A 21,146-nucleotide genomic window follows, 5' to 3' on the forward strand; every position below is an offset into this window, starting at 1 on the left:
CAGTTATTGGGTGGGATACATTAGGGACCAACTGAACATTTCTCCTGAAATTTAATGTATTAGAAGCAGGAAAAATGAGCAAGTGTAAGGATTTGAGTCAGTTTGACGAGGGTCAAATTGTGAAGGCTAGACGACTGGGTAGAGCGTCTCCACAACTGCAGCTCGTGTGGGGTGTACCCAGTCTGCAGTGGTCAGTATTGATCAAAGGTGGTCCAAGTAAGGAACAGTGGTGAACCAGGGACATGGTCATGGAAGTGAAGGCTGGTCCATGTGGTCCAATCCCACAGACGAGCTACTGATACTCACATTACCCAGTGCATCATAGTTTGTTGCAGATAGGGTTACAGACCAGTTAGGGTGCCCATGCTGGACTGGACCAAAGAGGAATGGAAGAGGGTGGCCTGGTCTGATGAATCTGGATGCGTATGCATCGCATACCTGGAGATTTCTTGGTACTATGATGCATTGAAGGAAAAATGCAAGCCAGCAGAGGCAGTGTAAAGCTTTGGCCATTGTTTTGCTTTGGAACTTTGGGTCCTGCCATTCATATGGATGTTACTTTGACATGTGCCATCTACCTAAGAACTGTTGTAAACCATGTACACCCCTTCACGGAAATGGTATTTCCTGATGGCTGTGTCTGCTTTCAGCTCTGCCACAAAGCAAACAATGGTTCGGGAATGGTTTGGTTTTATTCTGCAGTTATAATGTTATAATGTTATATAATATGCGTTCCCAAAAATAAAACTGATTACATAGTTCAAAGCTTAAAGTTAGAAAATTAACCAATTTTACAAGCAGTTGCTTCTCTAAATGTTGTTGTAATAGTGTGCTATAGTAGGGAAGCTAATACAAAACACTGTATAGAACAAGAAAAAAGAAAGAAAAAAGAAGAGAAACGTGGAAATAAAAGATAGCCTCAGGAGGGGAAATTTTGGAGGAAAATATTTGTCTGGCTTATAATTCGGGAAGAGTTGTCTCACAAGCTGTGTATCGTTGAGTGTGGTGCTAGGCTATTCTAACATTTAGCATTGGCAGCAGAAAGTAAAAAATAAATAAATAATAACTAAAAATACACAACAACGTACCAAACATCCTTAATTAAACATTGTTTATCCTTAGAGACATATGTGTAGTCAGTGTGCTCCAGTGTGAGCTTACCCTCAAACTAGAATAAGTGACAGTCAGAGTTCCTTATTAGAAGTTAAAGACTGGCATAGTCAAAGAGCTCTTACACAGTTGTTTTCAGTTAAGTTGGCTGATTATGTTCCTCTTTGTGTTTCACTTGATTAGCATCTACTTTTTTCTCTCTGATGTGCCAGTTACAACCTATAGTTGCAGCAGGTGTTGTGTAAGAGTGACATAAACCTTAGCTCAGTTGATTTGTACTTGTACAGTAAATGTAGTCTATCATATATTAAAATCAGATGGATTAGCATTAGCTCAGCTAAGTGGTAAAAGAAAGGCTCAGAACACATATCTCCAGTAGATATCTCTTCTCACCCAACTCACAGCATGAAAGAAAACAAGTACATTTCACATAATATCTTTGCAAGCAAGGAGACAAGCATTCACCAGATAATTCTATACCTTGCTAGTATGGTTTTGGGTCCGTATTTATCTTGAGAACTTTCTTGGTTTTTCATTACAAAGATTTAACAAGGTGCTGGAAACATTCCTCAGAGATTTTGATGCATATTTGACATCCAACACATCGCACAGTTGCTGCAGATTTGTCGGCTGCAAAGGCGCTGTATTGGTTTGCGATCTGGTGACTGTGGAGGCTGTTTGAATACAGTGATATCATTGTCATGTTCAACAGACCTTGTTGAGAACATCTTTGTCATGTGGATTTTATCCTGCTGGAACCATCAAAAGATAGGCTGGGTGCAGACCGTGGTCGTAAAGCAGCAATACTCATGTAGGCCTCAATCGAGACAATGCTCAGCTGATACTAAGAGGCTAAAAGTATGCCATGAAAATATCCCAACTCCACCAGCACCCTGAACCGTTGATGAGTGTACATCCTGATTGGGGTGAGCAAATTGGTCTCATTAGAATCTGTTTAAAGACAGATGGTCAGTGCAGAGTATCTCTTTACTTAAATCCATCAATATTCCTCTCAGATCTCTCTCTGCCTACAAAAATGACCTTAGGACACTTTCATGTGTGACGCTAAGGTTGTTTTTCCTCGGCTGCTGTGAGGTCACATGTCATTTTTCTCCTTTGGTTTCATAGCTTGAAAGCTATGTCACCTATTACCATTGCTGGGTCTGAAAGTCATGCAGTGTGACTGCCCAGTGCCTCCATGCCAGACAGTTTAGGCTTTTATCCAGGTCTGTTTTTGCATGTGGAGTCTTCTACTCATGCACTAGCACAGAGGTAGGTCAGATTACTTCATATTTATAAGAATATATTCTGGTAAGTGCATGAATCATGCATAACTTTGTTTGTGAAGTCTTGTTTTTTGGGGGTTTTTTCATCACGCACAGGCCATGCTTTCAGAGTGTTTTTCTTTTTTTATTATTATAACGTAATGGATTGTTGTTTCATGTTGTATGTTTTGAGCCAGGAGTTCAGGTTTTATGTGGTTGATCAATTTCAGCTGTAGGGCTTACTTTGTTGAAGAATTCTGAGCCATAATCTAAATTTACTTCATTTGAATTCTCGTGTTTTACTTCTCGTAAGTTTGTCAAAAAAAGTTTATGCTTTTGATTAGGCTCAGAAGCAGGTTTACATTTATTAATAGTAAAAGGTTAAAAAGCATTAGAAATATCATTATATATTTGCTCATTAAAGGATTGAGGTTTGGCTTAGTGCTCCTTACATTGTTCCAAGAACCTGAAGGATAGACAGATGAAATGAGAAAACAGTAATCCCCATCCTCTCACACGCCACTGCCAATGCACCATTAAGTAAGGCACTTCAAACTGGTCCAAAGTTGCTCAGCAGCCAAGAACCATACATCTGGCAAGTACTCTTAATGCAATCCCTCCTTCAGTGCATGTGTTGTACAGTAAATAAGAATGTGTTTCCTCGGGCACTTTGCCTGACTAAATAGGGTTTAAGATTTAAGATGCTTCAGGGAAACCCTCCTCACACTACATTACTGAAGCAGAGTTCAGTTGAGGCTGCGTGCAGTATTCATCACCCCAGGGCGATGCAATTACAAGTGACAGAAAGTTGATCACTAAAGAGTTGACTCTTCAACTTCTCAGACTCAGAGGATGCCTCAGTGGAAGACTACGGCCAACCTGGCAAATAATAAATGGCTCTACATGATTGAAATGAAAACCCCGGTTATGCATTAACAACATTTGCGGCTAAGTCAAGCGCAGCATGAGTCAACAGCAGAGTCAGCACCAGCGCAGTTACCATGTAAAGCTGTAGATGTGCATCCATTCAAAATATTACTGTTGACAAGTCAGTTACTTTGAACCAGAAGACAGACTGTGAAAATGTCACGGCAGCAGCAGGCAAACATTTTACCATGTTGCGCACTTTACTGTGCACCTCGCTTGCCTTTCAACAATTTTGTCTTTTAACTAAGGTCAAAAAAAAGTACGTGCAGTTACTCATTTCCCTTTTTTTGCTAATTCTAGTTTTCCTTTTAAGACCTATGACTGACAGTGTACACAAACAAAGGAGGTGCAGCCTATCCCAGTTGTCAAGAAGTTCATAAACTTCACAATGTCTTTATAATATCGTACCAAATTGCAGTAAGTCTGAACAGAGTTGCTGTGCACACCTTACATATTTTACCTCACCAGACAAAAGACGGTGCAAAACATTTAGATAGCAAAACAAATGTCAGGTACGTACATCATTTTCCAGCATATTTTTAACCCCAGGTGGGGTTAAATGTCAGTCATACATATTTCACCTCTGTAATATTCTTGACATCTAAATTGAGCTAGTTGTAAGTATATTGGAGCTATTTCTCATATTTTGTAAACTTATTGTATTATTTAATTCGTTTAGTCTGTCACTGTTATTGTCTTGGAGCAACTGTAACCCACATAATTAACATAAAGGGATTATTAAAGTATTCTGACTGATTCTGATGTGTCACTTCTTCAAACAATTTTCCAGGAACTTATTTGATGTTTAGCTCCAACAGAGGCTCATACCGAGGATGCTAGCTTGTGTCTGGCTCTGAGCTCTGGATAGCTTTAGCTTTAGCTTTAGCCACTGTGACACTATTAGCTTCTTTACATATTTTACACATACATATTCAGCAGGGTGATTAATGTCTGATTCATTTTGCTGTAACAAACATTTTTGTTGTGGTTCCCCACAGTTTACTTTTGCAAACTTCATTCACAGTGAGGATTTTCCAAGCTAACAACTGGTGTGTGGCTGTGAGTGTATATAAGACTATTTCCACACATGTGTTGCACATGCATGAAACAGCCCAGGTTGTAATCAGTCATATGGAAAGCTGTCCGGTCGGTCACCAGGTCAAAGCAGAAACATTTTGAATAATCCTGCTGATATCTATCCGGATATGGACTGGGTAATGTTTTCAGTATGAAAAGATGCCACATTGTTTGACAAAAAATGAAAATGATGTTATTCAAAGACACCCTGAAAATCAAAATGAAAAAAAGATGCGGCAGGCTAGTCCACTTTGCTGAAATTTCATTACAGAAACTCAAAATAGTACTCAGTAGTTTGCAAGGCCCCCGCATGCCTGACAACACTGGGACATGCTTCTAAAGAGATGACGGATGGTGTCCTGGGGGATCTCCACCCAGATCTGGACCACAGCATCACAAAGCTCCTGGACAGTTTCAGTTAGAACCTGTTTGTGTCAGATGGACCGAGACAGAATGCCCCAGAGGACTCTATTGGATTTTTCTACTGGAATAAAGTGGCCACCGCCTGTGAAACCATTTCTGTTTTAGGGGTTGTTTCATTGTTGCCCCACTAGCGCACATGTTGTTCATTTCATTAACACCAGAGCAGCTGAAACTGATTAACAACGCTCTCTGATACTTGATGTTACACTCTGATTCAAAAGTGTTTTTTGGTTTGGTTATTTTCAAGCAGTGTATAGACAACGACTGCAGAGCTGAATAGGACTCTGGGACTATCGGCTATGTCCATCTTATGGCTAAACTATTTCAGCATACGACTATTTTCTAGTTTCTAGAACTGAAAGTTTCCTTTTATATGTAGCACTACCTAAAATCATCCATTTTGACAGTTAGCCTCCCCTGTAAGAATTGAAAGCTTGGTGGGTGTACTAACAGAAACTAAAAACGTAGCAAACTGGCGAGTTTGCATGCTCTGGCCTAAGTTGACTAGCAGAGAAATGCATAAGGCTTGTGACAGCTTAGCTTAACTGAGCTGAGAGACAGCACTGAATCAATGTCATTCACATGTAGAACTGCTGCTCTAAGAAATATTTATACTTTTACTAGTGAATAAAACACAAGCACATTTAAACTTGACCTAACGTCATGTCACGCACAGAATTCACACGCATGTTATGCACTCCACACTGTATATAAATGCCACTTGTTTTGCACATATTCAACTCTGTATATTTTATATATTTTATTATTATTATTATTATTATTATTTTATTTTATTTTTTTACTATTTAATTTGTAAAAATGTGTATACACACACACACACACACACACACACACACACACACACACACACACACGTAGGAAAATATTTAGTATACACATCCAGAAATGCATACACTATTATATATTGTACATATATTTATTAGTTTCAGGTTGGCCATTCTTGTATTTTGCTCGTTTGTGTTGTTGTGTTTGCACATCTCTGTTGCTTGTGGGGCTCGCACACAAGAATTTCACTCGCATGTGCTGTGCCAGTGTGCCTGCACATGTGATGTGACAATAAAAAGTGATTTGATTTGATTTGATTTGATGAACGAGGCTGTGACGGATGTTTCAGAGGAGCTGCCTGGAACTCTTTGCACATAAGGGCTCTGGCCAGGATTAACTAACCAAAGACTGTTAGCTAATCCAGGACATTTGTCTTAGCGTAAATATACATGATGTCCCCCGCCACCCCATCACTCCCGCCATCCTTGCCTTTCTCTCTCCATTTTTCCCCTTTTGCACTCACTTTCCTTTTTTGCGATGCCAGAATCTCCAGCGTACCTGGCTATTGCTCTAGAACTGGCTCTTGACCGCAAATTTGTGTGGTGACAGCAGCTGGCTTCAAAAACCTCAGGCCTTGTACTGGCCAGCAGCAGCTGCACTCATATAGGGTCCCAAAATCTGAATACCTGGCCAACAGCTCAGAGAGAGAGGGGTGGGGGGGGGCTGCAGTGAAGGGATATCAAAAACCCAGATCCCAAACATAAAAATGCTTCAGTGTTCTGCAAATGCCAGCAAAATGTCATCCTCGCATTAATTCTCTCTCCTGCCTGAGAAAGCTTGAATTGGGATCCAGGTACACAGATGCACACACACATGCTCCCACTCACACACAAGGATTTTCAGCATGCTGAGGTCAGGACCTTTCTAAAAGACCTACATTACTGTTACTCTGCTGAGACCAGTTTTTATGACACCCTGGTCGCCTGTGTATTGGCTGTCCATGTTGTTTTTACTGGAGGGACAGAAGCTTATAGACAGAAATGTTAGCAATAGTCCCTGCAAAAGTAAACTCGATGCACTGAATTACACACATACCATGACTGGAGAGTTTTGCTTTCATTATCTAAACTGCAGAAGATTTCTTTAGGAAAGCAAACAAAAAAACAAAAAACAAATCCAGATCCATAATTTTAAAAGATATATTAGAATCAAACATGTTGTAATTGCCCAGTTAATTTATTTAAGTATAAATATGGTCATATTAAATCTAGAATAACTCAAAGAGTTTTTTTTTATATAGCTAAGGCCAAGGACTAGACCTCTGAATAAAACTGTGTTGGTGCAAAACAACTGAGTGGAGTGGTCTCTGCTGTCCAGTTCTTCATTAGAGTCTATCTCCTCTCTGCAGGGTAGAAAGCTCAGGCTGCGATAGGGAACATTTGACCATTACAACTACCAACCTCATTTTTTCCCCTCTGCCTCTGTGAGTCTATCCCAGCAAGCTCATGACGGGACACCATAAATTTACATCTACTTTTGACACACCCAAAGGGCTTCCTCCATATGGCCAAGCAATGAGACCACACGCACGCAACCCAGCTTTTTTCTTTTTTGCTTCTACTGAACTTTAACATTTAACCTTATGTCCTTTTCCAGCGACAGGATGTTGCACATTCGTACAGATGCAAATATGCACACCTGCTGGCTGCACAGTACGGTTACAGTCTCCATCTCTTGGCCACTGGGAGCTGTCCAGTTAAACATATCTTCTTCTATTGGCCGCTGAAAATGCTGAAGGTTAATCACCTTGCTCACAGGCACTGTTTTTATATTAAGGAAAGTTCAGACTTCCCTGGTGTCTATACCCCAGATTTCGTTGCCAGTTAGTTTACTGACACTTCTTCAGGACAAAGAACAAAAAGCCAGAAATTAAAGATTCCAGGAATAACACATGACCAATGCCCCTGGGGCTAAAATGGGAGTTCACTTCAATTCAATTTTATACCAGTGAAAAGTTTGGACACAACTTTATTTTCATGACTATTTTACATTGTAGATTTTCACTGAAGGCATCAAAACTATGAATGAACACATATGTAATTATGTAGTAAAAAAAATGTGTGAAATAGTTCAAAACACGTTTTATATTTAATTCTTCAAAATAGCCGCCCTTTGATTTGATTACTGCTTTGCACACTCTTGGTCTTCTCTCGATGAGCCTTATGAGGTTGTCACCTGAAATGGTTTTCTTGTCTTGAGGAAGTTCCCAGAGATGCTGAGCACTTGTTTGCGTTTTTGCCTTTACTCTGCGGTCCACCTCATCCCAACACCATCTCGATGGTGTTGGGATGAGGTGGAACCAAAGATCTCTAATTTGGACTCATTAGACCAAAGCACAGATTTCCACTGGTCTAAGCAGAGGTGACTCTTGGTCTTCCTTTCCTGGGGCGTCCTCATGTGAGCCGGTTTTGTCATAGCACTTGATGGTTTTTGCGTCTGCACTTGTGGACACGTTCAAAGTTTTAACAATTTTCCGGACTGACTGACCTTCAGTTCTTAACGTAATGATGGACTGCCATTACTCTTTACTTAGCTGATTGGTTCTTGCCATAATATGAACTCTAACAGTTGACAAAAAAGGCTGTCAGCTGTGTACCAACCTGACTTCTGCACAACACAACTGATGGTCCCAACACCATTTGAAGGCAAGAAATTCCACAAATGAAGCCTGACAGGCACACCTGTGAAGTGACAACCATCTCAGGTGACTACATTATTAAGCTCACTGAGAGAAGGCCAAGGGTTTGCAGAGCTGTCAACAAAGCAAAGGGCGGCAAGAATCTAAAATATAAGACATACTTAGAGTTATTTATCAAATTTTTCTTTGCTACATAATTCCATTTATCTTGGTTCATATATTTGATGTATTCAGTATGGATCAACAACGTCGAAGGTATTAAAATAAAGACAAGTCCATTAAATGAGAAGGTGTGTCCAAACTTTTGACTGGTAGTGTAATTAGTGCCAAAACACAACAGCAGTTGCCTCAAGGAACTTTAGATTGTAAGCTAAACACCAACAACTTGGCAACAGTGGGAAGGAAAAACTCCCTTTTAAAAGGAAGAAACCTCTTATATCTTATCCCGGCTCAGTGTGTGTGTGTGTGTGTGTATGTACAGAAAGCTGGGGTTTTCTGCATGGTAATGAAAATGTATGCTATGCCTTCTAATAATGCAGGCTAAGTGAATCATGTACAAGACTCCCTATTTATTAGATAGAGTCTATTAGATAGATATGATTAAAATTACTGCAGCACTCTACTGTTAATGCCTGGCATGCTCTAACTCTGAGATAAAATATTATGATCAACAGTACCAAACACTGCAGTGGAGTCTAGCAGGACACAGAAGCATTGTCACTTGTAACCTTCACTAATGCTGTTTCTGTACTGTGACGAATTCTGAAAATTGAGTGACACCCTCAGACAATCCATTCCTCTGCAGATGATCAATTAGCTCCTTTACCACTAGTGTTTCAATGGTTTTTGAGATAACAGGAAGGTTGAAGATTGGCCTTTAATTAGCTCAAAACAAGGAATGGGTCTAATAGACACGTTGATGGTTTGGAAGAAGTTACTATTGAATGTAACACGGAAAAATCAGTTGGAGAGAAAAAGTCTAAATAAATATCAATGGCATTGAAAGTAGATGCACATGTCTGTGAGATGGTTATGAACTAGCAGCAGTGGGTAGCACCACAGTTTGTAGCTACAGCAAGACACTCCCTGAAAAACCATAGAAATAGCAAAGTGACTTGTAACAGTAATATTTAAAACTGACTTTTTATTGACCATTACTTCAGTGTTTTTTGCTGATCTACTGAATGTAATCCATACGAATGTTGTCATACTACATAAATATCCCATTTGTATTACACTGAGAGCAGAATGTAATGATTACACCAACAGAGGCTTTTAGAGGGAACTCTACTTAGTTACTTAACTTCCACAGTGGTAAAGAAAGGTCCATTACACTAAAAAAAAAATAAAGAAATGGAAATATATCATGGGGAAAAAATGTTTGAAAAAACATTTATTCATCCTTGTGTTAAGCTGTCACACTCTGTCAGCTCAAGACATCAGAAGCTAAATCTCATGGTTTAAAAAGCAGTTTTGGTTCCCATGTTCTGTTTCCCAGTGGCTCAGTGTGAAGCTTGTGGTTGAAATTTGGATTTTAAGTCCTTTAAGAACTTCGGCCGACGACCTCATGGGGAGACTTCGTGCGAGCTATTTAGAACGCTGCGTGAGCCCGACTGTCAGACCAAATGAAAGGCAGTGGGCTGCCGCTCGTGTTGTTTAGCAAAAATAAGTGTGTACTTTGGCCACTTAACCCACCATTTCTACTTCACAGAGCTCCCTCTAAGACCACTGGGGAAAGTGAGAGTCCCAATTTGTTCATGCCATATTATGAGCTACTGACTGCACGGCCTGCTGAAGTACTGCAGCATGCGAAATAGGGACACTTCACTGCCTCACAGGGAGAGGTACTCTTACTAGTGCCCATTCATGCCCATAGAAATCTTCTCTCTGGAATAATATCTTGCCTTTACTGGCTTAAAATGTAATCCTCCTACTTTCTATGCTATGTCTCCTCAACAATGTAGCCTTTTACATATTCCTGCTTAACGCTTTGCACAGTCTAAAATTGAATGGCCATTGTTCTCGTAAAGGCTACACAACACCTGGTTCAAAAATATTTCAGATTAAAAATCTTCTGTTAGTTTTTTGGGAGGGCCTTAAAGGAAGGCCTTTAAAGTTAAAAATACAGTACAGGAGTAGGGTTAGGTTGCATTTTAGATTATATTAAATGGACTTGTTCTCATAGTACTTTTCTACTCTATGTGAGGACTCACAGAGCTTTATACAACACGTCTCACTCCTACAAGTACGTTTTCTACATAGAGAGCCATTTTAGTAGATAACATTTGTTCAACAACCTTACCTGTCAGGAGAGTCAGGATCAAAACAGGTCTTGAGCACATCTGTAACATCTGGGTCACAGCAGTCTCCATCATCATAGTCGTAGTGTATACTGTTGCACCCCATGTTACAAACCCCATCCTGCCTCTTCCAGCTGTAACAGGGCCCCAACCTGAGACAGTCCCCTCCATCATGACCCGTCCTCGGATGGTCACATTCTGGGTCACACTGGCGGTTCCCAATCTTTGCAATACGGCAGTTGCTGAGGATGAATCTCTCCCGGAGGCTAGAGTTTTTCACTGTGTAGACACTCAGATCCAGAGTAATGTTGTAAGGGCGGAAGGCCTGAGTCAGAGCCTGGTGCTGGAGCTGAATTTGGGCTTCGGTCACCGTGGGGTTTCCACCATCATCGTTGGAGAGGTTGACAATCCGGTAGCGAATTCGCTTGGGTGTTCGGAGCTGCCAGTTGTCGTTGTATCCAGAGATGATATCTATATTGTCACAGGGTGTAAGGCCACAGGGTGGTGGCGAGAAGGAGGAGACAAGTTCTGGCTCAGGGACAGGACTGGTGATGATGGTTGGATGATGGTCTTTGTATGGAGTCCATAGCTGTTCCACCTAAAAGGCAGAAAAGCAGTACTAAATGAATTTTAGCGAAGATTAAGACAATTGGAAGAACACAAATCAACAACTAACAGTGTAGAAATTTGAAATGACCACTTACATTAGTAAAGTCAGCCCACATCGCCAGCACCGGCTCACTCATGTCAATTTGGAGTGGCCGTTTGAGCAAGTCCGCATGGGAGCGGGCATAGCCCCACAAGACCACACCTCCTACGTGGCCTCTAAAGCTTTGCCCCTGATCGGACTGATTGCTGCCAAGAAAGAGGGTTCTGCAGGCCTTCATGAAGGGGCTGTAGAGATTCCCTGACTGGTGGCTGCTTTCTCCTACCTAAGAGGGAAAAAATTAGGGATTTTTTTTCTTCATTTTATCATGTTCTGAATATACTTTAAGATTAATTGCCTAATTATTCTTTTTTAAAAGAACATATAAGCAGTAAGTCATCCAAATGTTACAGCATTAGAGTGCTGTGGCAGTTAGCTTTTTAAGAAGCTTTCCATTTGGTTGGCATGTAATATAGTCACTCTGCTCCATGGATGCTCTCATTGGCAATAACTTCTATTGCCAGCATATTAATTGGGTGCCCTATAATCTGACAAAAAGCAAAAACAATCCCTAAGAGGATATTGTAATAGAGCTGGTAAATATGATATATAGCCATGGGTGAAATGCCTGGAAAACATCATGAAATGGACCATTGATTTGTATCTCTGGTAAATGACCAAACTCAATCACACACCTTAGCTCCATCAACATACAAAGTCATGTTATGACCATTGTAAGCGGCCATCAGGTGAGTCCAGACATTGGCTTGGTACCGCTGGTGGCTGTGGACAGTGGTGGATTTCACAGCTCGGTCTGTACGAAGTGTGAAGTAGAAGCGTGCATCTCTGGTGCCAGCAGTTTCCACAGTGCGAATGCCTACTGACCAACCCTTCTCACTTAGTGAGTGGGAACAGTTGTCAAAGACACCTAGGGGAGAAAAGTGGTGGAAAAAAATGAATATTCACAATTTACAAAGAGTCAGCACCCTTGAGAAATTGAACAATCACGCCAACAAGCAACCTTTCCAAGTGATTATACTCCTATGATTACAGGAGGAGAGACTAAAAGAGAGAGAGCAGTGCATAGAGGCTGAGACACAGTTAGTAAGACAGAGAGAGTAGACAAGCCAGAAACAGCAGGACAGAACAGAGAGGGGAAGAAGGACGGAGGTATTTCACTAAGCAAAGGCAAGGCCCTGATGTTTCCATCTGCTGTTGCAACAGACACACACAGACGCACATCTGCTCCCCAGATGTCAAATACTAGGACAGAGAAGGGTCAGGGAACCCCCTCACCCTCCTCAATTCTGTGTGTGTGTGTGTGTGTGTGTGTGTGTGTGTGTGTGTGTGTGTGTGTGTGTGTGTGTGTGTGTGTGTGTGTGTAGGCTTACTTGTGTATCTAAAAGGGAGTTGAGCCAGTTTCATGGCTAAGCATGTAACTCAGTAGTTGAGGTAAGACTTAGATAGATTTGTAGCTTAGTGTGGTAACTTCAAAATGGTATTTCACTTGCATTACACCGCAATGTTTCAGGACGACCAATCAACAAGCATCTTCAATGTGGCGATGCGCGTTCAGCTTAATTATTGCACTGAATCAATATTTTAACTCTGCAGCTATTTTGGCCTTTGGAGGGAAGCAGAAGCAGCTGGCAATGTAACACTGATATACTGTGGATTTGTACAGTCAAACATATTTACAAACAATTTGAGATCAACTCCTGGTGGCAAACTGATTTAAACATTGATCATAAAAATACTGCATCTGCATTAAATTTTAAATACAACTGAAATGTGCAGCACAAGACGGCACTAACAATGTGTGGCTAAACTTGTCTGTGCAGAACGTAAAGAACACGCACCGCTGCTCCATATAAGCAGTTCGCATTACTCAACTGACATCTTTGAAACAACAGGCAACTGGTGTTGGACTAAGCACAAGATAATTATTTTAGCCAACTTATTTTGTTGCTGCAAACTAGCAAGGACACAAATGTCCCTATGCAGCAATTTTAAAGGGAAATACTTTGTATCCTCGATTCTAAATGCTCCATCTATCAAACTGCTGACCTCTTCTGTCTGCTGTGTGCTTGTTGGGCAGGTAGTGTACAGTATCAGAGATACTATTAAAAAACTTCCTCTAACAAGGTTACTGAGGACAGTGAAATATCCAGGCCAGGAAACCCAAACAGTGGGCTGAATTATGCCCTGCAGAGCAGTGAGACACTGTGATGAGTTTTTTTGCAGCTCACTACTACTGCTGCCAGACAACTCTATTGAATTACTCAATCATTTGATTCACTGTTAGAGTTCAGCTTTAAAAATGCTACATATAGCAGAGTAGGATACATGATCCAATCTAACATTGAAATCAAAACATGTGACACTAAAGTAACAAGAAAATGAAACTTGAATAATTTAAGACTTTTATCAAAGACTTTAAAAACATTACTAACATTTAGAGAATTTCACGTGTCACTCTATCACTGATGAATATTTTATACAGTGTTGAATTTTTTAAAACTTTAGCACTATTGCTGTATATGTTGTGCAACATGCATGGAATCATGCAATAATACATCTTATTATCTGTATTATATATTAATGTAGGGCTTGTCAAATGTACTAATGGCATCATCATTTGTCCAGCAGCCCACTCGGGACTGGACTGTTTACAGCAAAGGGTTGAAATGTGCAAACAGATTTAAAAGATCATCAGTGACCATTAGAAGTCAAACCAATGTCAATGTCATGTCTAGCAGAAACAATAGGAGTTTGTTTTTTACTGAATTGGTCAAATTCCTTCTGGACACTACAAAGAGAAAGGCCCATGCCTCACATAAGGAAGCAATGAGGGGAAAGAGAAGTTGAGTAATGGAGTCGGATCTTTGATCAGAGTAAATGTGAGCGGACATAACAGTTTGTGGTCTCCCTCACTATCTGGACAGCTGCAGTGCTACACCATAGTGCTTTAATCCTCTTCAATTTGCTTGATGTATGTGTTGTTCTGTCAAGTGTGCAGCTTTTCAAATGCAACATTCTCAGTATTAGAAAAATAGCCATGTTTGTCTTCACGAGAAGAGCCTGCAAAACAATGCAGGTTGTGTAGGAATCAGTGTGTCTACAGCTGGCACTTACAATCAGTGGAAATCCACAGGGAAGCTAACTCTTGATGAGAAGCTGAGTGAAATCACAGATTCTATGTCCTGAATTAGAATTTACCTGGTTAAACCAATCTTTTAATGTTATAACTCACTTTAGCTTTAGGGGTGTCACGATAACTGCGTATTGATGGTAACCGATCTTGAAAGGAGTTTCAGTTTTTCAAAGTTTCAGTGTTATTTCATTAAATTGATGAAAACCAACTAAAATTAATTGTAATTAAAAACAAAAAGGGAAAAAGCAAACGCTGTGACTTTGTGTCCAAAGTGTCGATGTGTTGCACTGAAGAGATACGACGCTGTGGAAAAATCTAGAACCAACATCTTTTCTTTATATTTTGCAGTGTTTGGATGCAGTGATTTATTGAAACATGAGCAAAGCATTCATGGGAACGCATTATAGAAAGCAAAGAAAATCAAAAATCAGTATTTGATATGACCACCATTATTCTGTGACACAGCCTGAACGTTTTGTATAATTCCTTTTAGTAACCTTCAGGTCTCACTGAAGGTCGGCCCACAGGTCTTCTTCTTCTTTCAGCTATGCTTTTACTTTTACTGGCAGTGTATTTGGGATCATGCTAAAACAATTAAGCCGTTATCAATCAACCGCTTTCCAGATGGTAGTGTATGCCGAATCACAATCTGACCATGACTTGCTACATTCATAGTTCCATCAAAGATACCCAACACCACTGGCTCTAATGCAGCCCCAAACCATGACACTGTTTTACTGTTGGCTGTAGACACTCACTGTTGTTTTTCTCTGTTTTGTACTTATTGACGACAATTTGAACCAAAAATTTGAAATCTGGATTCATCAGTGTATAACACCTGTTGTAATCTTCAGTCCAGTTTGTGCATCATTTTTTATGCGTCACCCTTCACCCTGTGGCTTCTTCACACCCTCCACTTGTCCCGTTTCCTCTGATTTTTTTAAGGACACACTGCACACCATGCTGTCAAGTTTGGGAATCACTATTTTATACTTGTTAAACTGTTATCTTTGTAACTTTTTATAGATTCAACTAAAGTTATATAGTTGTGACAGGCATGGCTAAACATTTCAGGCATGCAGAATATTTGAATGATTCATAGGTCACGATTAATTGACTTAACAAGCAAAAAAACATTTCCCCGAAAATGGTCAGGTACAAGGACTGGACTGAAAACAAGCCAATATTCAAAGAAGAACTTTGAAAGACTTTTAGAACAACGGGAGAACTACTGCTCAAGACGATTTAAAAAAATAACAAGAACGTCTGGCAAAATATAAAGAAGTGAGAAGTCGTTCAAGACTTTGTACAATCTTTTATGAACTGACGTTAAACTACACCGCGTCAGGCTGGCCTGCACTTTCTTGTAATGTCAATTTTTAGCACAAAATGGTGCAGCAAGTTAACATAAGCCGTATTTAACCAGGTGAGTTGCTCTGCATAGATTTTTGTGGAATTTTTAGCTTAGCGTGTAACATTTTAAGGCTACAATCTAACAATCTTGAAAGCAACATTTGCTTCCTGGTTTACATTGTAATTGTAAAATTCTTCCAAGAGGCTGTGTCGAGTGTCATCACTCATCACACAGTTATCAATACCAGCTATCAATATATTCATCGTCCTCTTTATAATAGCCTATTCTTCAGAAATGGAAATGATCCTGTCACATTATCTTCGTCAGCATCCGGTGGCAGCAATGATAATTGCTGTCAGTGTCCAATTATGTCCAATCACACTCATTATTGTTGTCAGCAGGGATGTAACTAGACCCTAAAACTTCCACGGTCTAGTTTGGGGTATGTATTCAAAACAAGCTGCACTCATTCATAAGATAATTCTATTAAGCTTCCATTTTTCTGGTTGTAATTATTGTTAGTACAACCCAAGGATAAGCTTGAGAAAATAGTAATGACAATGAGCAAATGATACAATCTGATCAGAAATGTATTCATATTAAAATATTTTGTTTGCTTAGTTTCTTATGTTGCACATGTTGACACACTAGCCTAAATGAGTGCACCAGAAGAATGCTATTTTCCTCCTTTCAAAGAAAGCAACAATCGCCCTGAGGTTATGAAGGGAAGGGATTTATGTGATAGCACTGAACTGTGTTTTTGGAGTTCATCTGTGCTCAGTGTCGAGGGTTATGTGTGACAAAACAATAGGAGCAAAAGTGAAAGGGACGTTTTACAGTATGGTAGGAAGATCTGCTATGTGGTATGACTTGGAGACAGTGGCACTAACAAAAAGACATGATAGAACAGGAGGTTGCACATTTGAAGATGTTAAGATATTTTATTGGTATTGACCAGGAGGGAAAGCATTAGAGATGAGTACATCAGAGGGAGATCTCAGGTCGAGTGATTTGACTGGAGGAGAAGAGAAAGAAAGGAGACAGCCAAAAGAAGAAGATTAAAAACAAGATCTCCATCACTGTTTTAGCATATCGAGTGGGGCGTGTCAGGGAAGCCTATTTTTTAATATAGACATTAACTAAAATAATACATGTGTTCTGTAGTGCTGAGTTGTTCTGTGTTTGTTTCATTGTGTTTACAGTGTAGTTACTGAATTTGTGTATTAGTTGAAGATAGTTTTGTAAAGCTGTGACACCACGAGTGCAGTGGAGGTGAACCTTGCTGATGTTCATCTCAGATGGCCAGCTGAAGGTCATAAATACTTAATGTACAGCAAAACAATACTTTTACACAATAACTGAAATAGTTTTATTTATCCCCATAAGACCACTTTCAGTCAGAGACATATTTATATTACATATTTATCACCTTTCTCAGTGACCTCAGTTTTGATCATTATTAAAAAGGTCACCAGAGCTTTCTAGCACTTCAAAACGTCTCAAAACTGACTGAGAAATTGCTCCATGCAGGTCTTATGAAGCTGTCACCCTGTATTTGCAGGATTATCCAAATTATCAGTAGGATGACTTCAACTTCCTCAGAATGCAGCAGTCCTTATATGTACACAGCATTTTGAACACAATACTCCAGTGTTGAAATCATTTCATTGGCTCCAGTTCAACATAGAATTAACTTTGGAATCCTTTGATTGGTTTGGCTTTCTCAGTTCCATCATCAGGTGCCGATCTTTTAGCTGTTCCCAGAATTAAATCTATGAGTTCTTTGGAACAAGCTGACCTGAGGCTGATTAAAGCCGTGTCTACATTCACAAACAAACTTAAAACCTTTTTATTTACACAGGCTCACACTTAATAACTGTGTGTGTGTGTGTGTGTGTGTGTGTGTGTGTGTGTGTGTGTGTGTGTGTGTGTGTGTGTGTGTGTGTGTGTGTGTGTGTGTGTCTATGCTGACTTGTATTTTATTTTTCTGTGAAACTTGTTTTGTAGTGTTTTGCAATCTAATATGTTAAGCACAGTGACTTTACTGTAGTGAAATGTGCTAAATAAAATTGCAATTTTAATTAAATTTACAACATGGACCTATATATATATATATATATATATATATATATATATATATATATATATATATATATATATATATATATATATATATATATATTCTTTTTGTCTGTTTTCGTTCTAAATATTGAAATATGTAGGAGACTGGTTGGTATAATTAAGGGCATAAGTGGCAGATTTTAATTTTGGAAACAATTGACTTCATTAACTAATTTAACTAGTTCACTAACTTAAGAAAAAGAAATCTAAGGCAGGCATTTCCCCTTTTTTTATTTAGCTCTGTGAGCCTTGTGTAATTGCAGTACAGAGCGGAGTTACGGAAGCACTTTGAATCAGTGAGCGTGTTTATGAATGACCGCAGTCACCGCAAGGTTTGGCATTTTAATGATGTGACTTTTTATGAAAGATAATATTTCAGTCCAGCTGATTTACAGGATAAGCCGTGCACAGATTGGTAGATATTTGCTTGTTAGTTTAGTTCATCTGACAGATTAATAATCGGATGATTTCAGCGCCTGAGTTTGCCTGATCAGTGATGTGTATTTGAAACAGTAAAAACCTCGCTTCAGTTTCAGAGAACTTCGTGCAACACATAACAGAAGATTGTCATTAAAAGGGAGCGATGGCAAACTTTTTGTGGCATGTCATACATGGGTGTTAACTAGATAACAGTGGTACCTTTGATGTTGTAAAGAAGAGTTTGCACCCACCTGCTATGACCGCGGGATTGCTCTGCCCTCCCTCTGCCTTCACCCAAAGCTCCAGGCTGAACGTGGCCCTCGGAAGCTCCACTCCCGCCGGCAGCTTCACCTTCAGTTGTTCCCGACGCCCGTTGAAGTACAGGGCTGTCATCCAGGACGGGGGCACTTTTGGTACAGGGCTCCCCCAGGTGCCCGCGGGAAGCCAGTCTCCCTCTTGCACCTCGTCAGAGTAGTCCTCCGTGACGCTTTCGGGGGTTGCTGTGGGGGACTGGTCTTCATCTCCCTGCTGGAGCCTTTGGAGGACCTGGAGCCCCCTGGAATCCGTGGAGCTGAACGGGGCGACTTTCTCCCAGCTGGAGTTGCCCTCTTCTTCGTAGCGAAACGTCCCGTGGAGGCTGCGGGTGAACCTGGAGCGGGGGTCGCGAGGGGCGCGCGAGGGAGACACGGCGTCTTTGACAGACTGCCCACCGCTTGCGCCGACTTCATTCTGCTCCCTCTGGTTGTCAGTGGAGCTTCCGGGCGACCCGAAATATTCGCCCCCCTCTCTCCCCGCCACCATCTCGGCGTCTCCCCGGCCTCCCTTCTCCTCCTCCCCCGCAGGAGCGAACCCTCGCGCCCCGGCTTCCAACCCGCACCCTCCTGCACAGACCGCACGAGCGCTCTTAACAGTGTACAGCTCTCTCCGGCTCGTGTGCGTCCTCGTACGGGCCGCTGGAGGGCGTTGTTGGGTCGGGGAGTGAGAGCTGGGCTGCCACCGGGACCTCCACACGCCGGAGACGGCGCAGGGTTCACCTGCCAGCCTGGACAGCTCACGGTCTGCATGCCGGGCCAAGGAACGTTTGTAGAGGCTCAGCGCATCGGAGCGAAGCAGCCACGTGTTAGCGATGAAGACGAGGAAGACAGCCAGTAGTCTGATCAACAGCATTTTCTCGGGTTCAGCGTTTGGCCGATGTATAAAAGGAGATTTCAGCCTTTTTATTTTTATTATTTTTAACAAAGGAATCTCACACAGGCTGAGATGAGAGAAATCTGCGCATTTTTTTCACAAGCAACAGAAAAAATAGCTGTTTTTTCTGTCTTTTTTGTTTTGTTTTGTTTTTTTTTAACTGTAATGAACCTACTTAAAAAACAAAAACAAAAAAGCAATCAGATGAAAACATACATCAGTGCATCCCAAAGAGTTCGAGAGGACATTTAAAGTTTCTCACTCAAACTTGAGGATTTTTAGAAGCTGTAGATTTGGAATAAAAGCAGGTGTTCAATATTGCTAAAGAATCACGGCAAAAATTCAGAGTTTTTGCGAAGTGAAGCTAAATCGCTGCTTGGCACACGCGTGCACTTTGCGCAGACACTTAGTGGGGACGCGTTGCCCCCTTTCCCGTGCGTGTCCGCAGTATATCTGCAGCCTCTGACTCTTTATTTCATCTTAGAGGGAAAAGAGCATACACCGAACTATCTGTGCAAGCCTTGCACAAAGCCCACGAGGTAAAGAAACACCGGTCTGATTTAGTATGTTAGAAATAATTATCAGCGCAAATGTTTGTTTTATGAAGAAGTAAAATTGGCAAATTTGTCTAAATCATAAAATCATCTGATATCTGGTTTCCTTCTTTGCTCAAGACCTGCTGTTTCTGTTTACCTGACCACTGCGGCATCAGTTTAGTGCGTCCTGTTCCAAAAAAAAAAGAAAAGAAACATCTGACCGCAAGGTGGATCGGAGTAAGCACTGCAAAAGAGCGGAAAAAATAAAGCGCAGCGCAAAGTGCCAGCCCTAAAATAGCAAAAGCCCCACTTGTTGAGCGTCCCTATAAATTCTGTAAGAGGACGAATGCGTTAGTCCATCAGAGTCAATCAGAGTTCTGCGTCTGCGCTCGAACTCCTCTTTTTTTCTTGTGCGTCTCTGTGCGCTCTTTGCTGCTGCTGCTGCTCTTCTCCACCGGTTTATGCAATTGTAGTAATATCCTCCTCCATTCACTCCTTCACCTCTCTCTCTCTCTCCCTCTCTCTCTCCCATTCTCCCGAGTCCAAAGGTTTTTATCAGGGAGCCCCTACCCGCCCTGACATCACCGGTAGGGGAAGTGTGGTGGTGGTGGTGATGGAGGAGGAGGGGGAGGCGTCCTACCCTCTCCCTCACACTTGAGTTTTACAAGGGAAATCCTCTCCTCTCTTCTGCTGCTGCTGCGCTGTGCATCACTCTGATCCAGAGTTGAGAGAGGAAAAAGGCTGTAAAGTTTATTTATGCATTTATTATTCTTGTCCTGACCTCATCCATCCACCTATCCATCCATCATCACTGTCGGTGGGAGGAGTATCCTGGCCCTTTTACTCTAGTAAAGGTGGCAATGCAAGACTGCTGCTAAACATGCAAATAGGCCGGAGAAATCCAAACCAAACGGCAAATATAGTTCGTGTGATGTCCTTCTAACCTAACAGGATGCTTATGAATCCACTGCATTTGTTTGACACTGGGTGTATTTGTGGAGGAACCAGCTTGTAAAAATTTGTTCTGCTACATGTGAGTAAAATTAGGCTCTCATCCTTCAAATGCCACCTCCATGGTGATTTACTTCCACTTGGGACTTGGAAGTCCCACGGAGAGCAATGAAAAAAATGACTTGGCTTG

The 21,146-nt window shown here is 41.0% G+C and overlaps 1 protein-coding gene across 1 annotated transcript in view; it reads right to left on the minus strand.

Annotated features, from left to right (window-relative positions):
• The window catches only part of pappa2 (pappalysin 2), a 100,489-nt gene extending 79,868 nt beyond the window's left edge, over positions 1-20,621 (minus strand). Inside the window, exons 1-4 of the mRNA XM_085388158.1 lie at positions 18,533-20,621; positions 11,928-12,160; positions 11,291-11,518; positions 10,589-11,184 (exon numbers count right to left, since the gene is read on the minus strand). Coding sequence (XP_085244284.1) covers positions 10,589-11,184; positions 11,291-11,518; positions 11,928-12,160; positions 18,533-19,448 — 1,973 coding nt within the window. The 5' untranslated portion in view covers positions 19,449-20,621. The remainder of the gene's footprint in view (positions 1-10,588; positions 11,185-11,290; positions 11,519-11,927; positions 12,161-18,532) is intronic.
• Between the last annotated feature and the right edge of the window lie 525 nt (positions 20,622-21,146).

This window comes from Rhamphochromis longiceps, linkage group LG18 (assembly GCF_057381845.1).
Source record: "Rhamphochromis longiceps isolate RC_006_pf linkage group LG18, R_longiceps_female_GT1.1, whole genome shotgun sequence".
Classification (NCBI taxonomy): Eukaryota; Metazoa; Chordata; class Actinopteri; order Cichliformes; family Cichlidae; genus Rhamphochromis; species Rhamphochromis longiceps.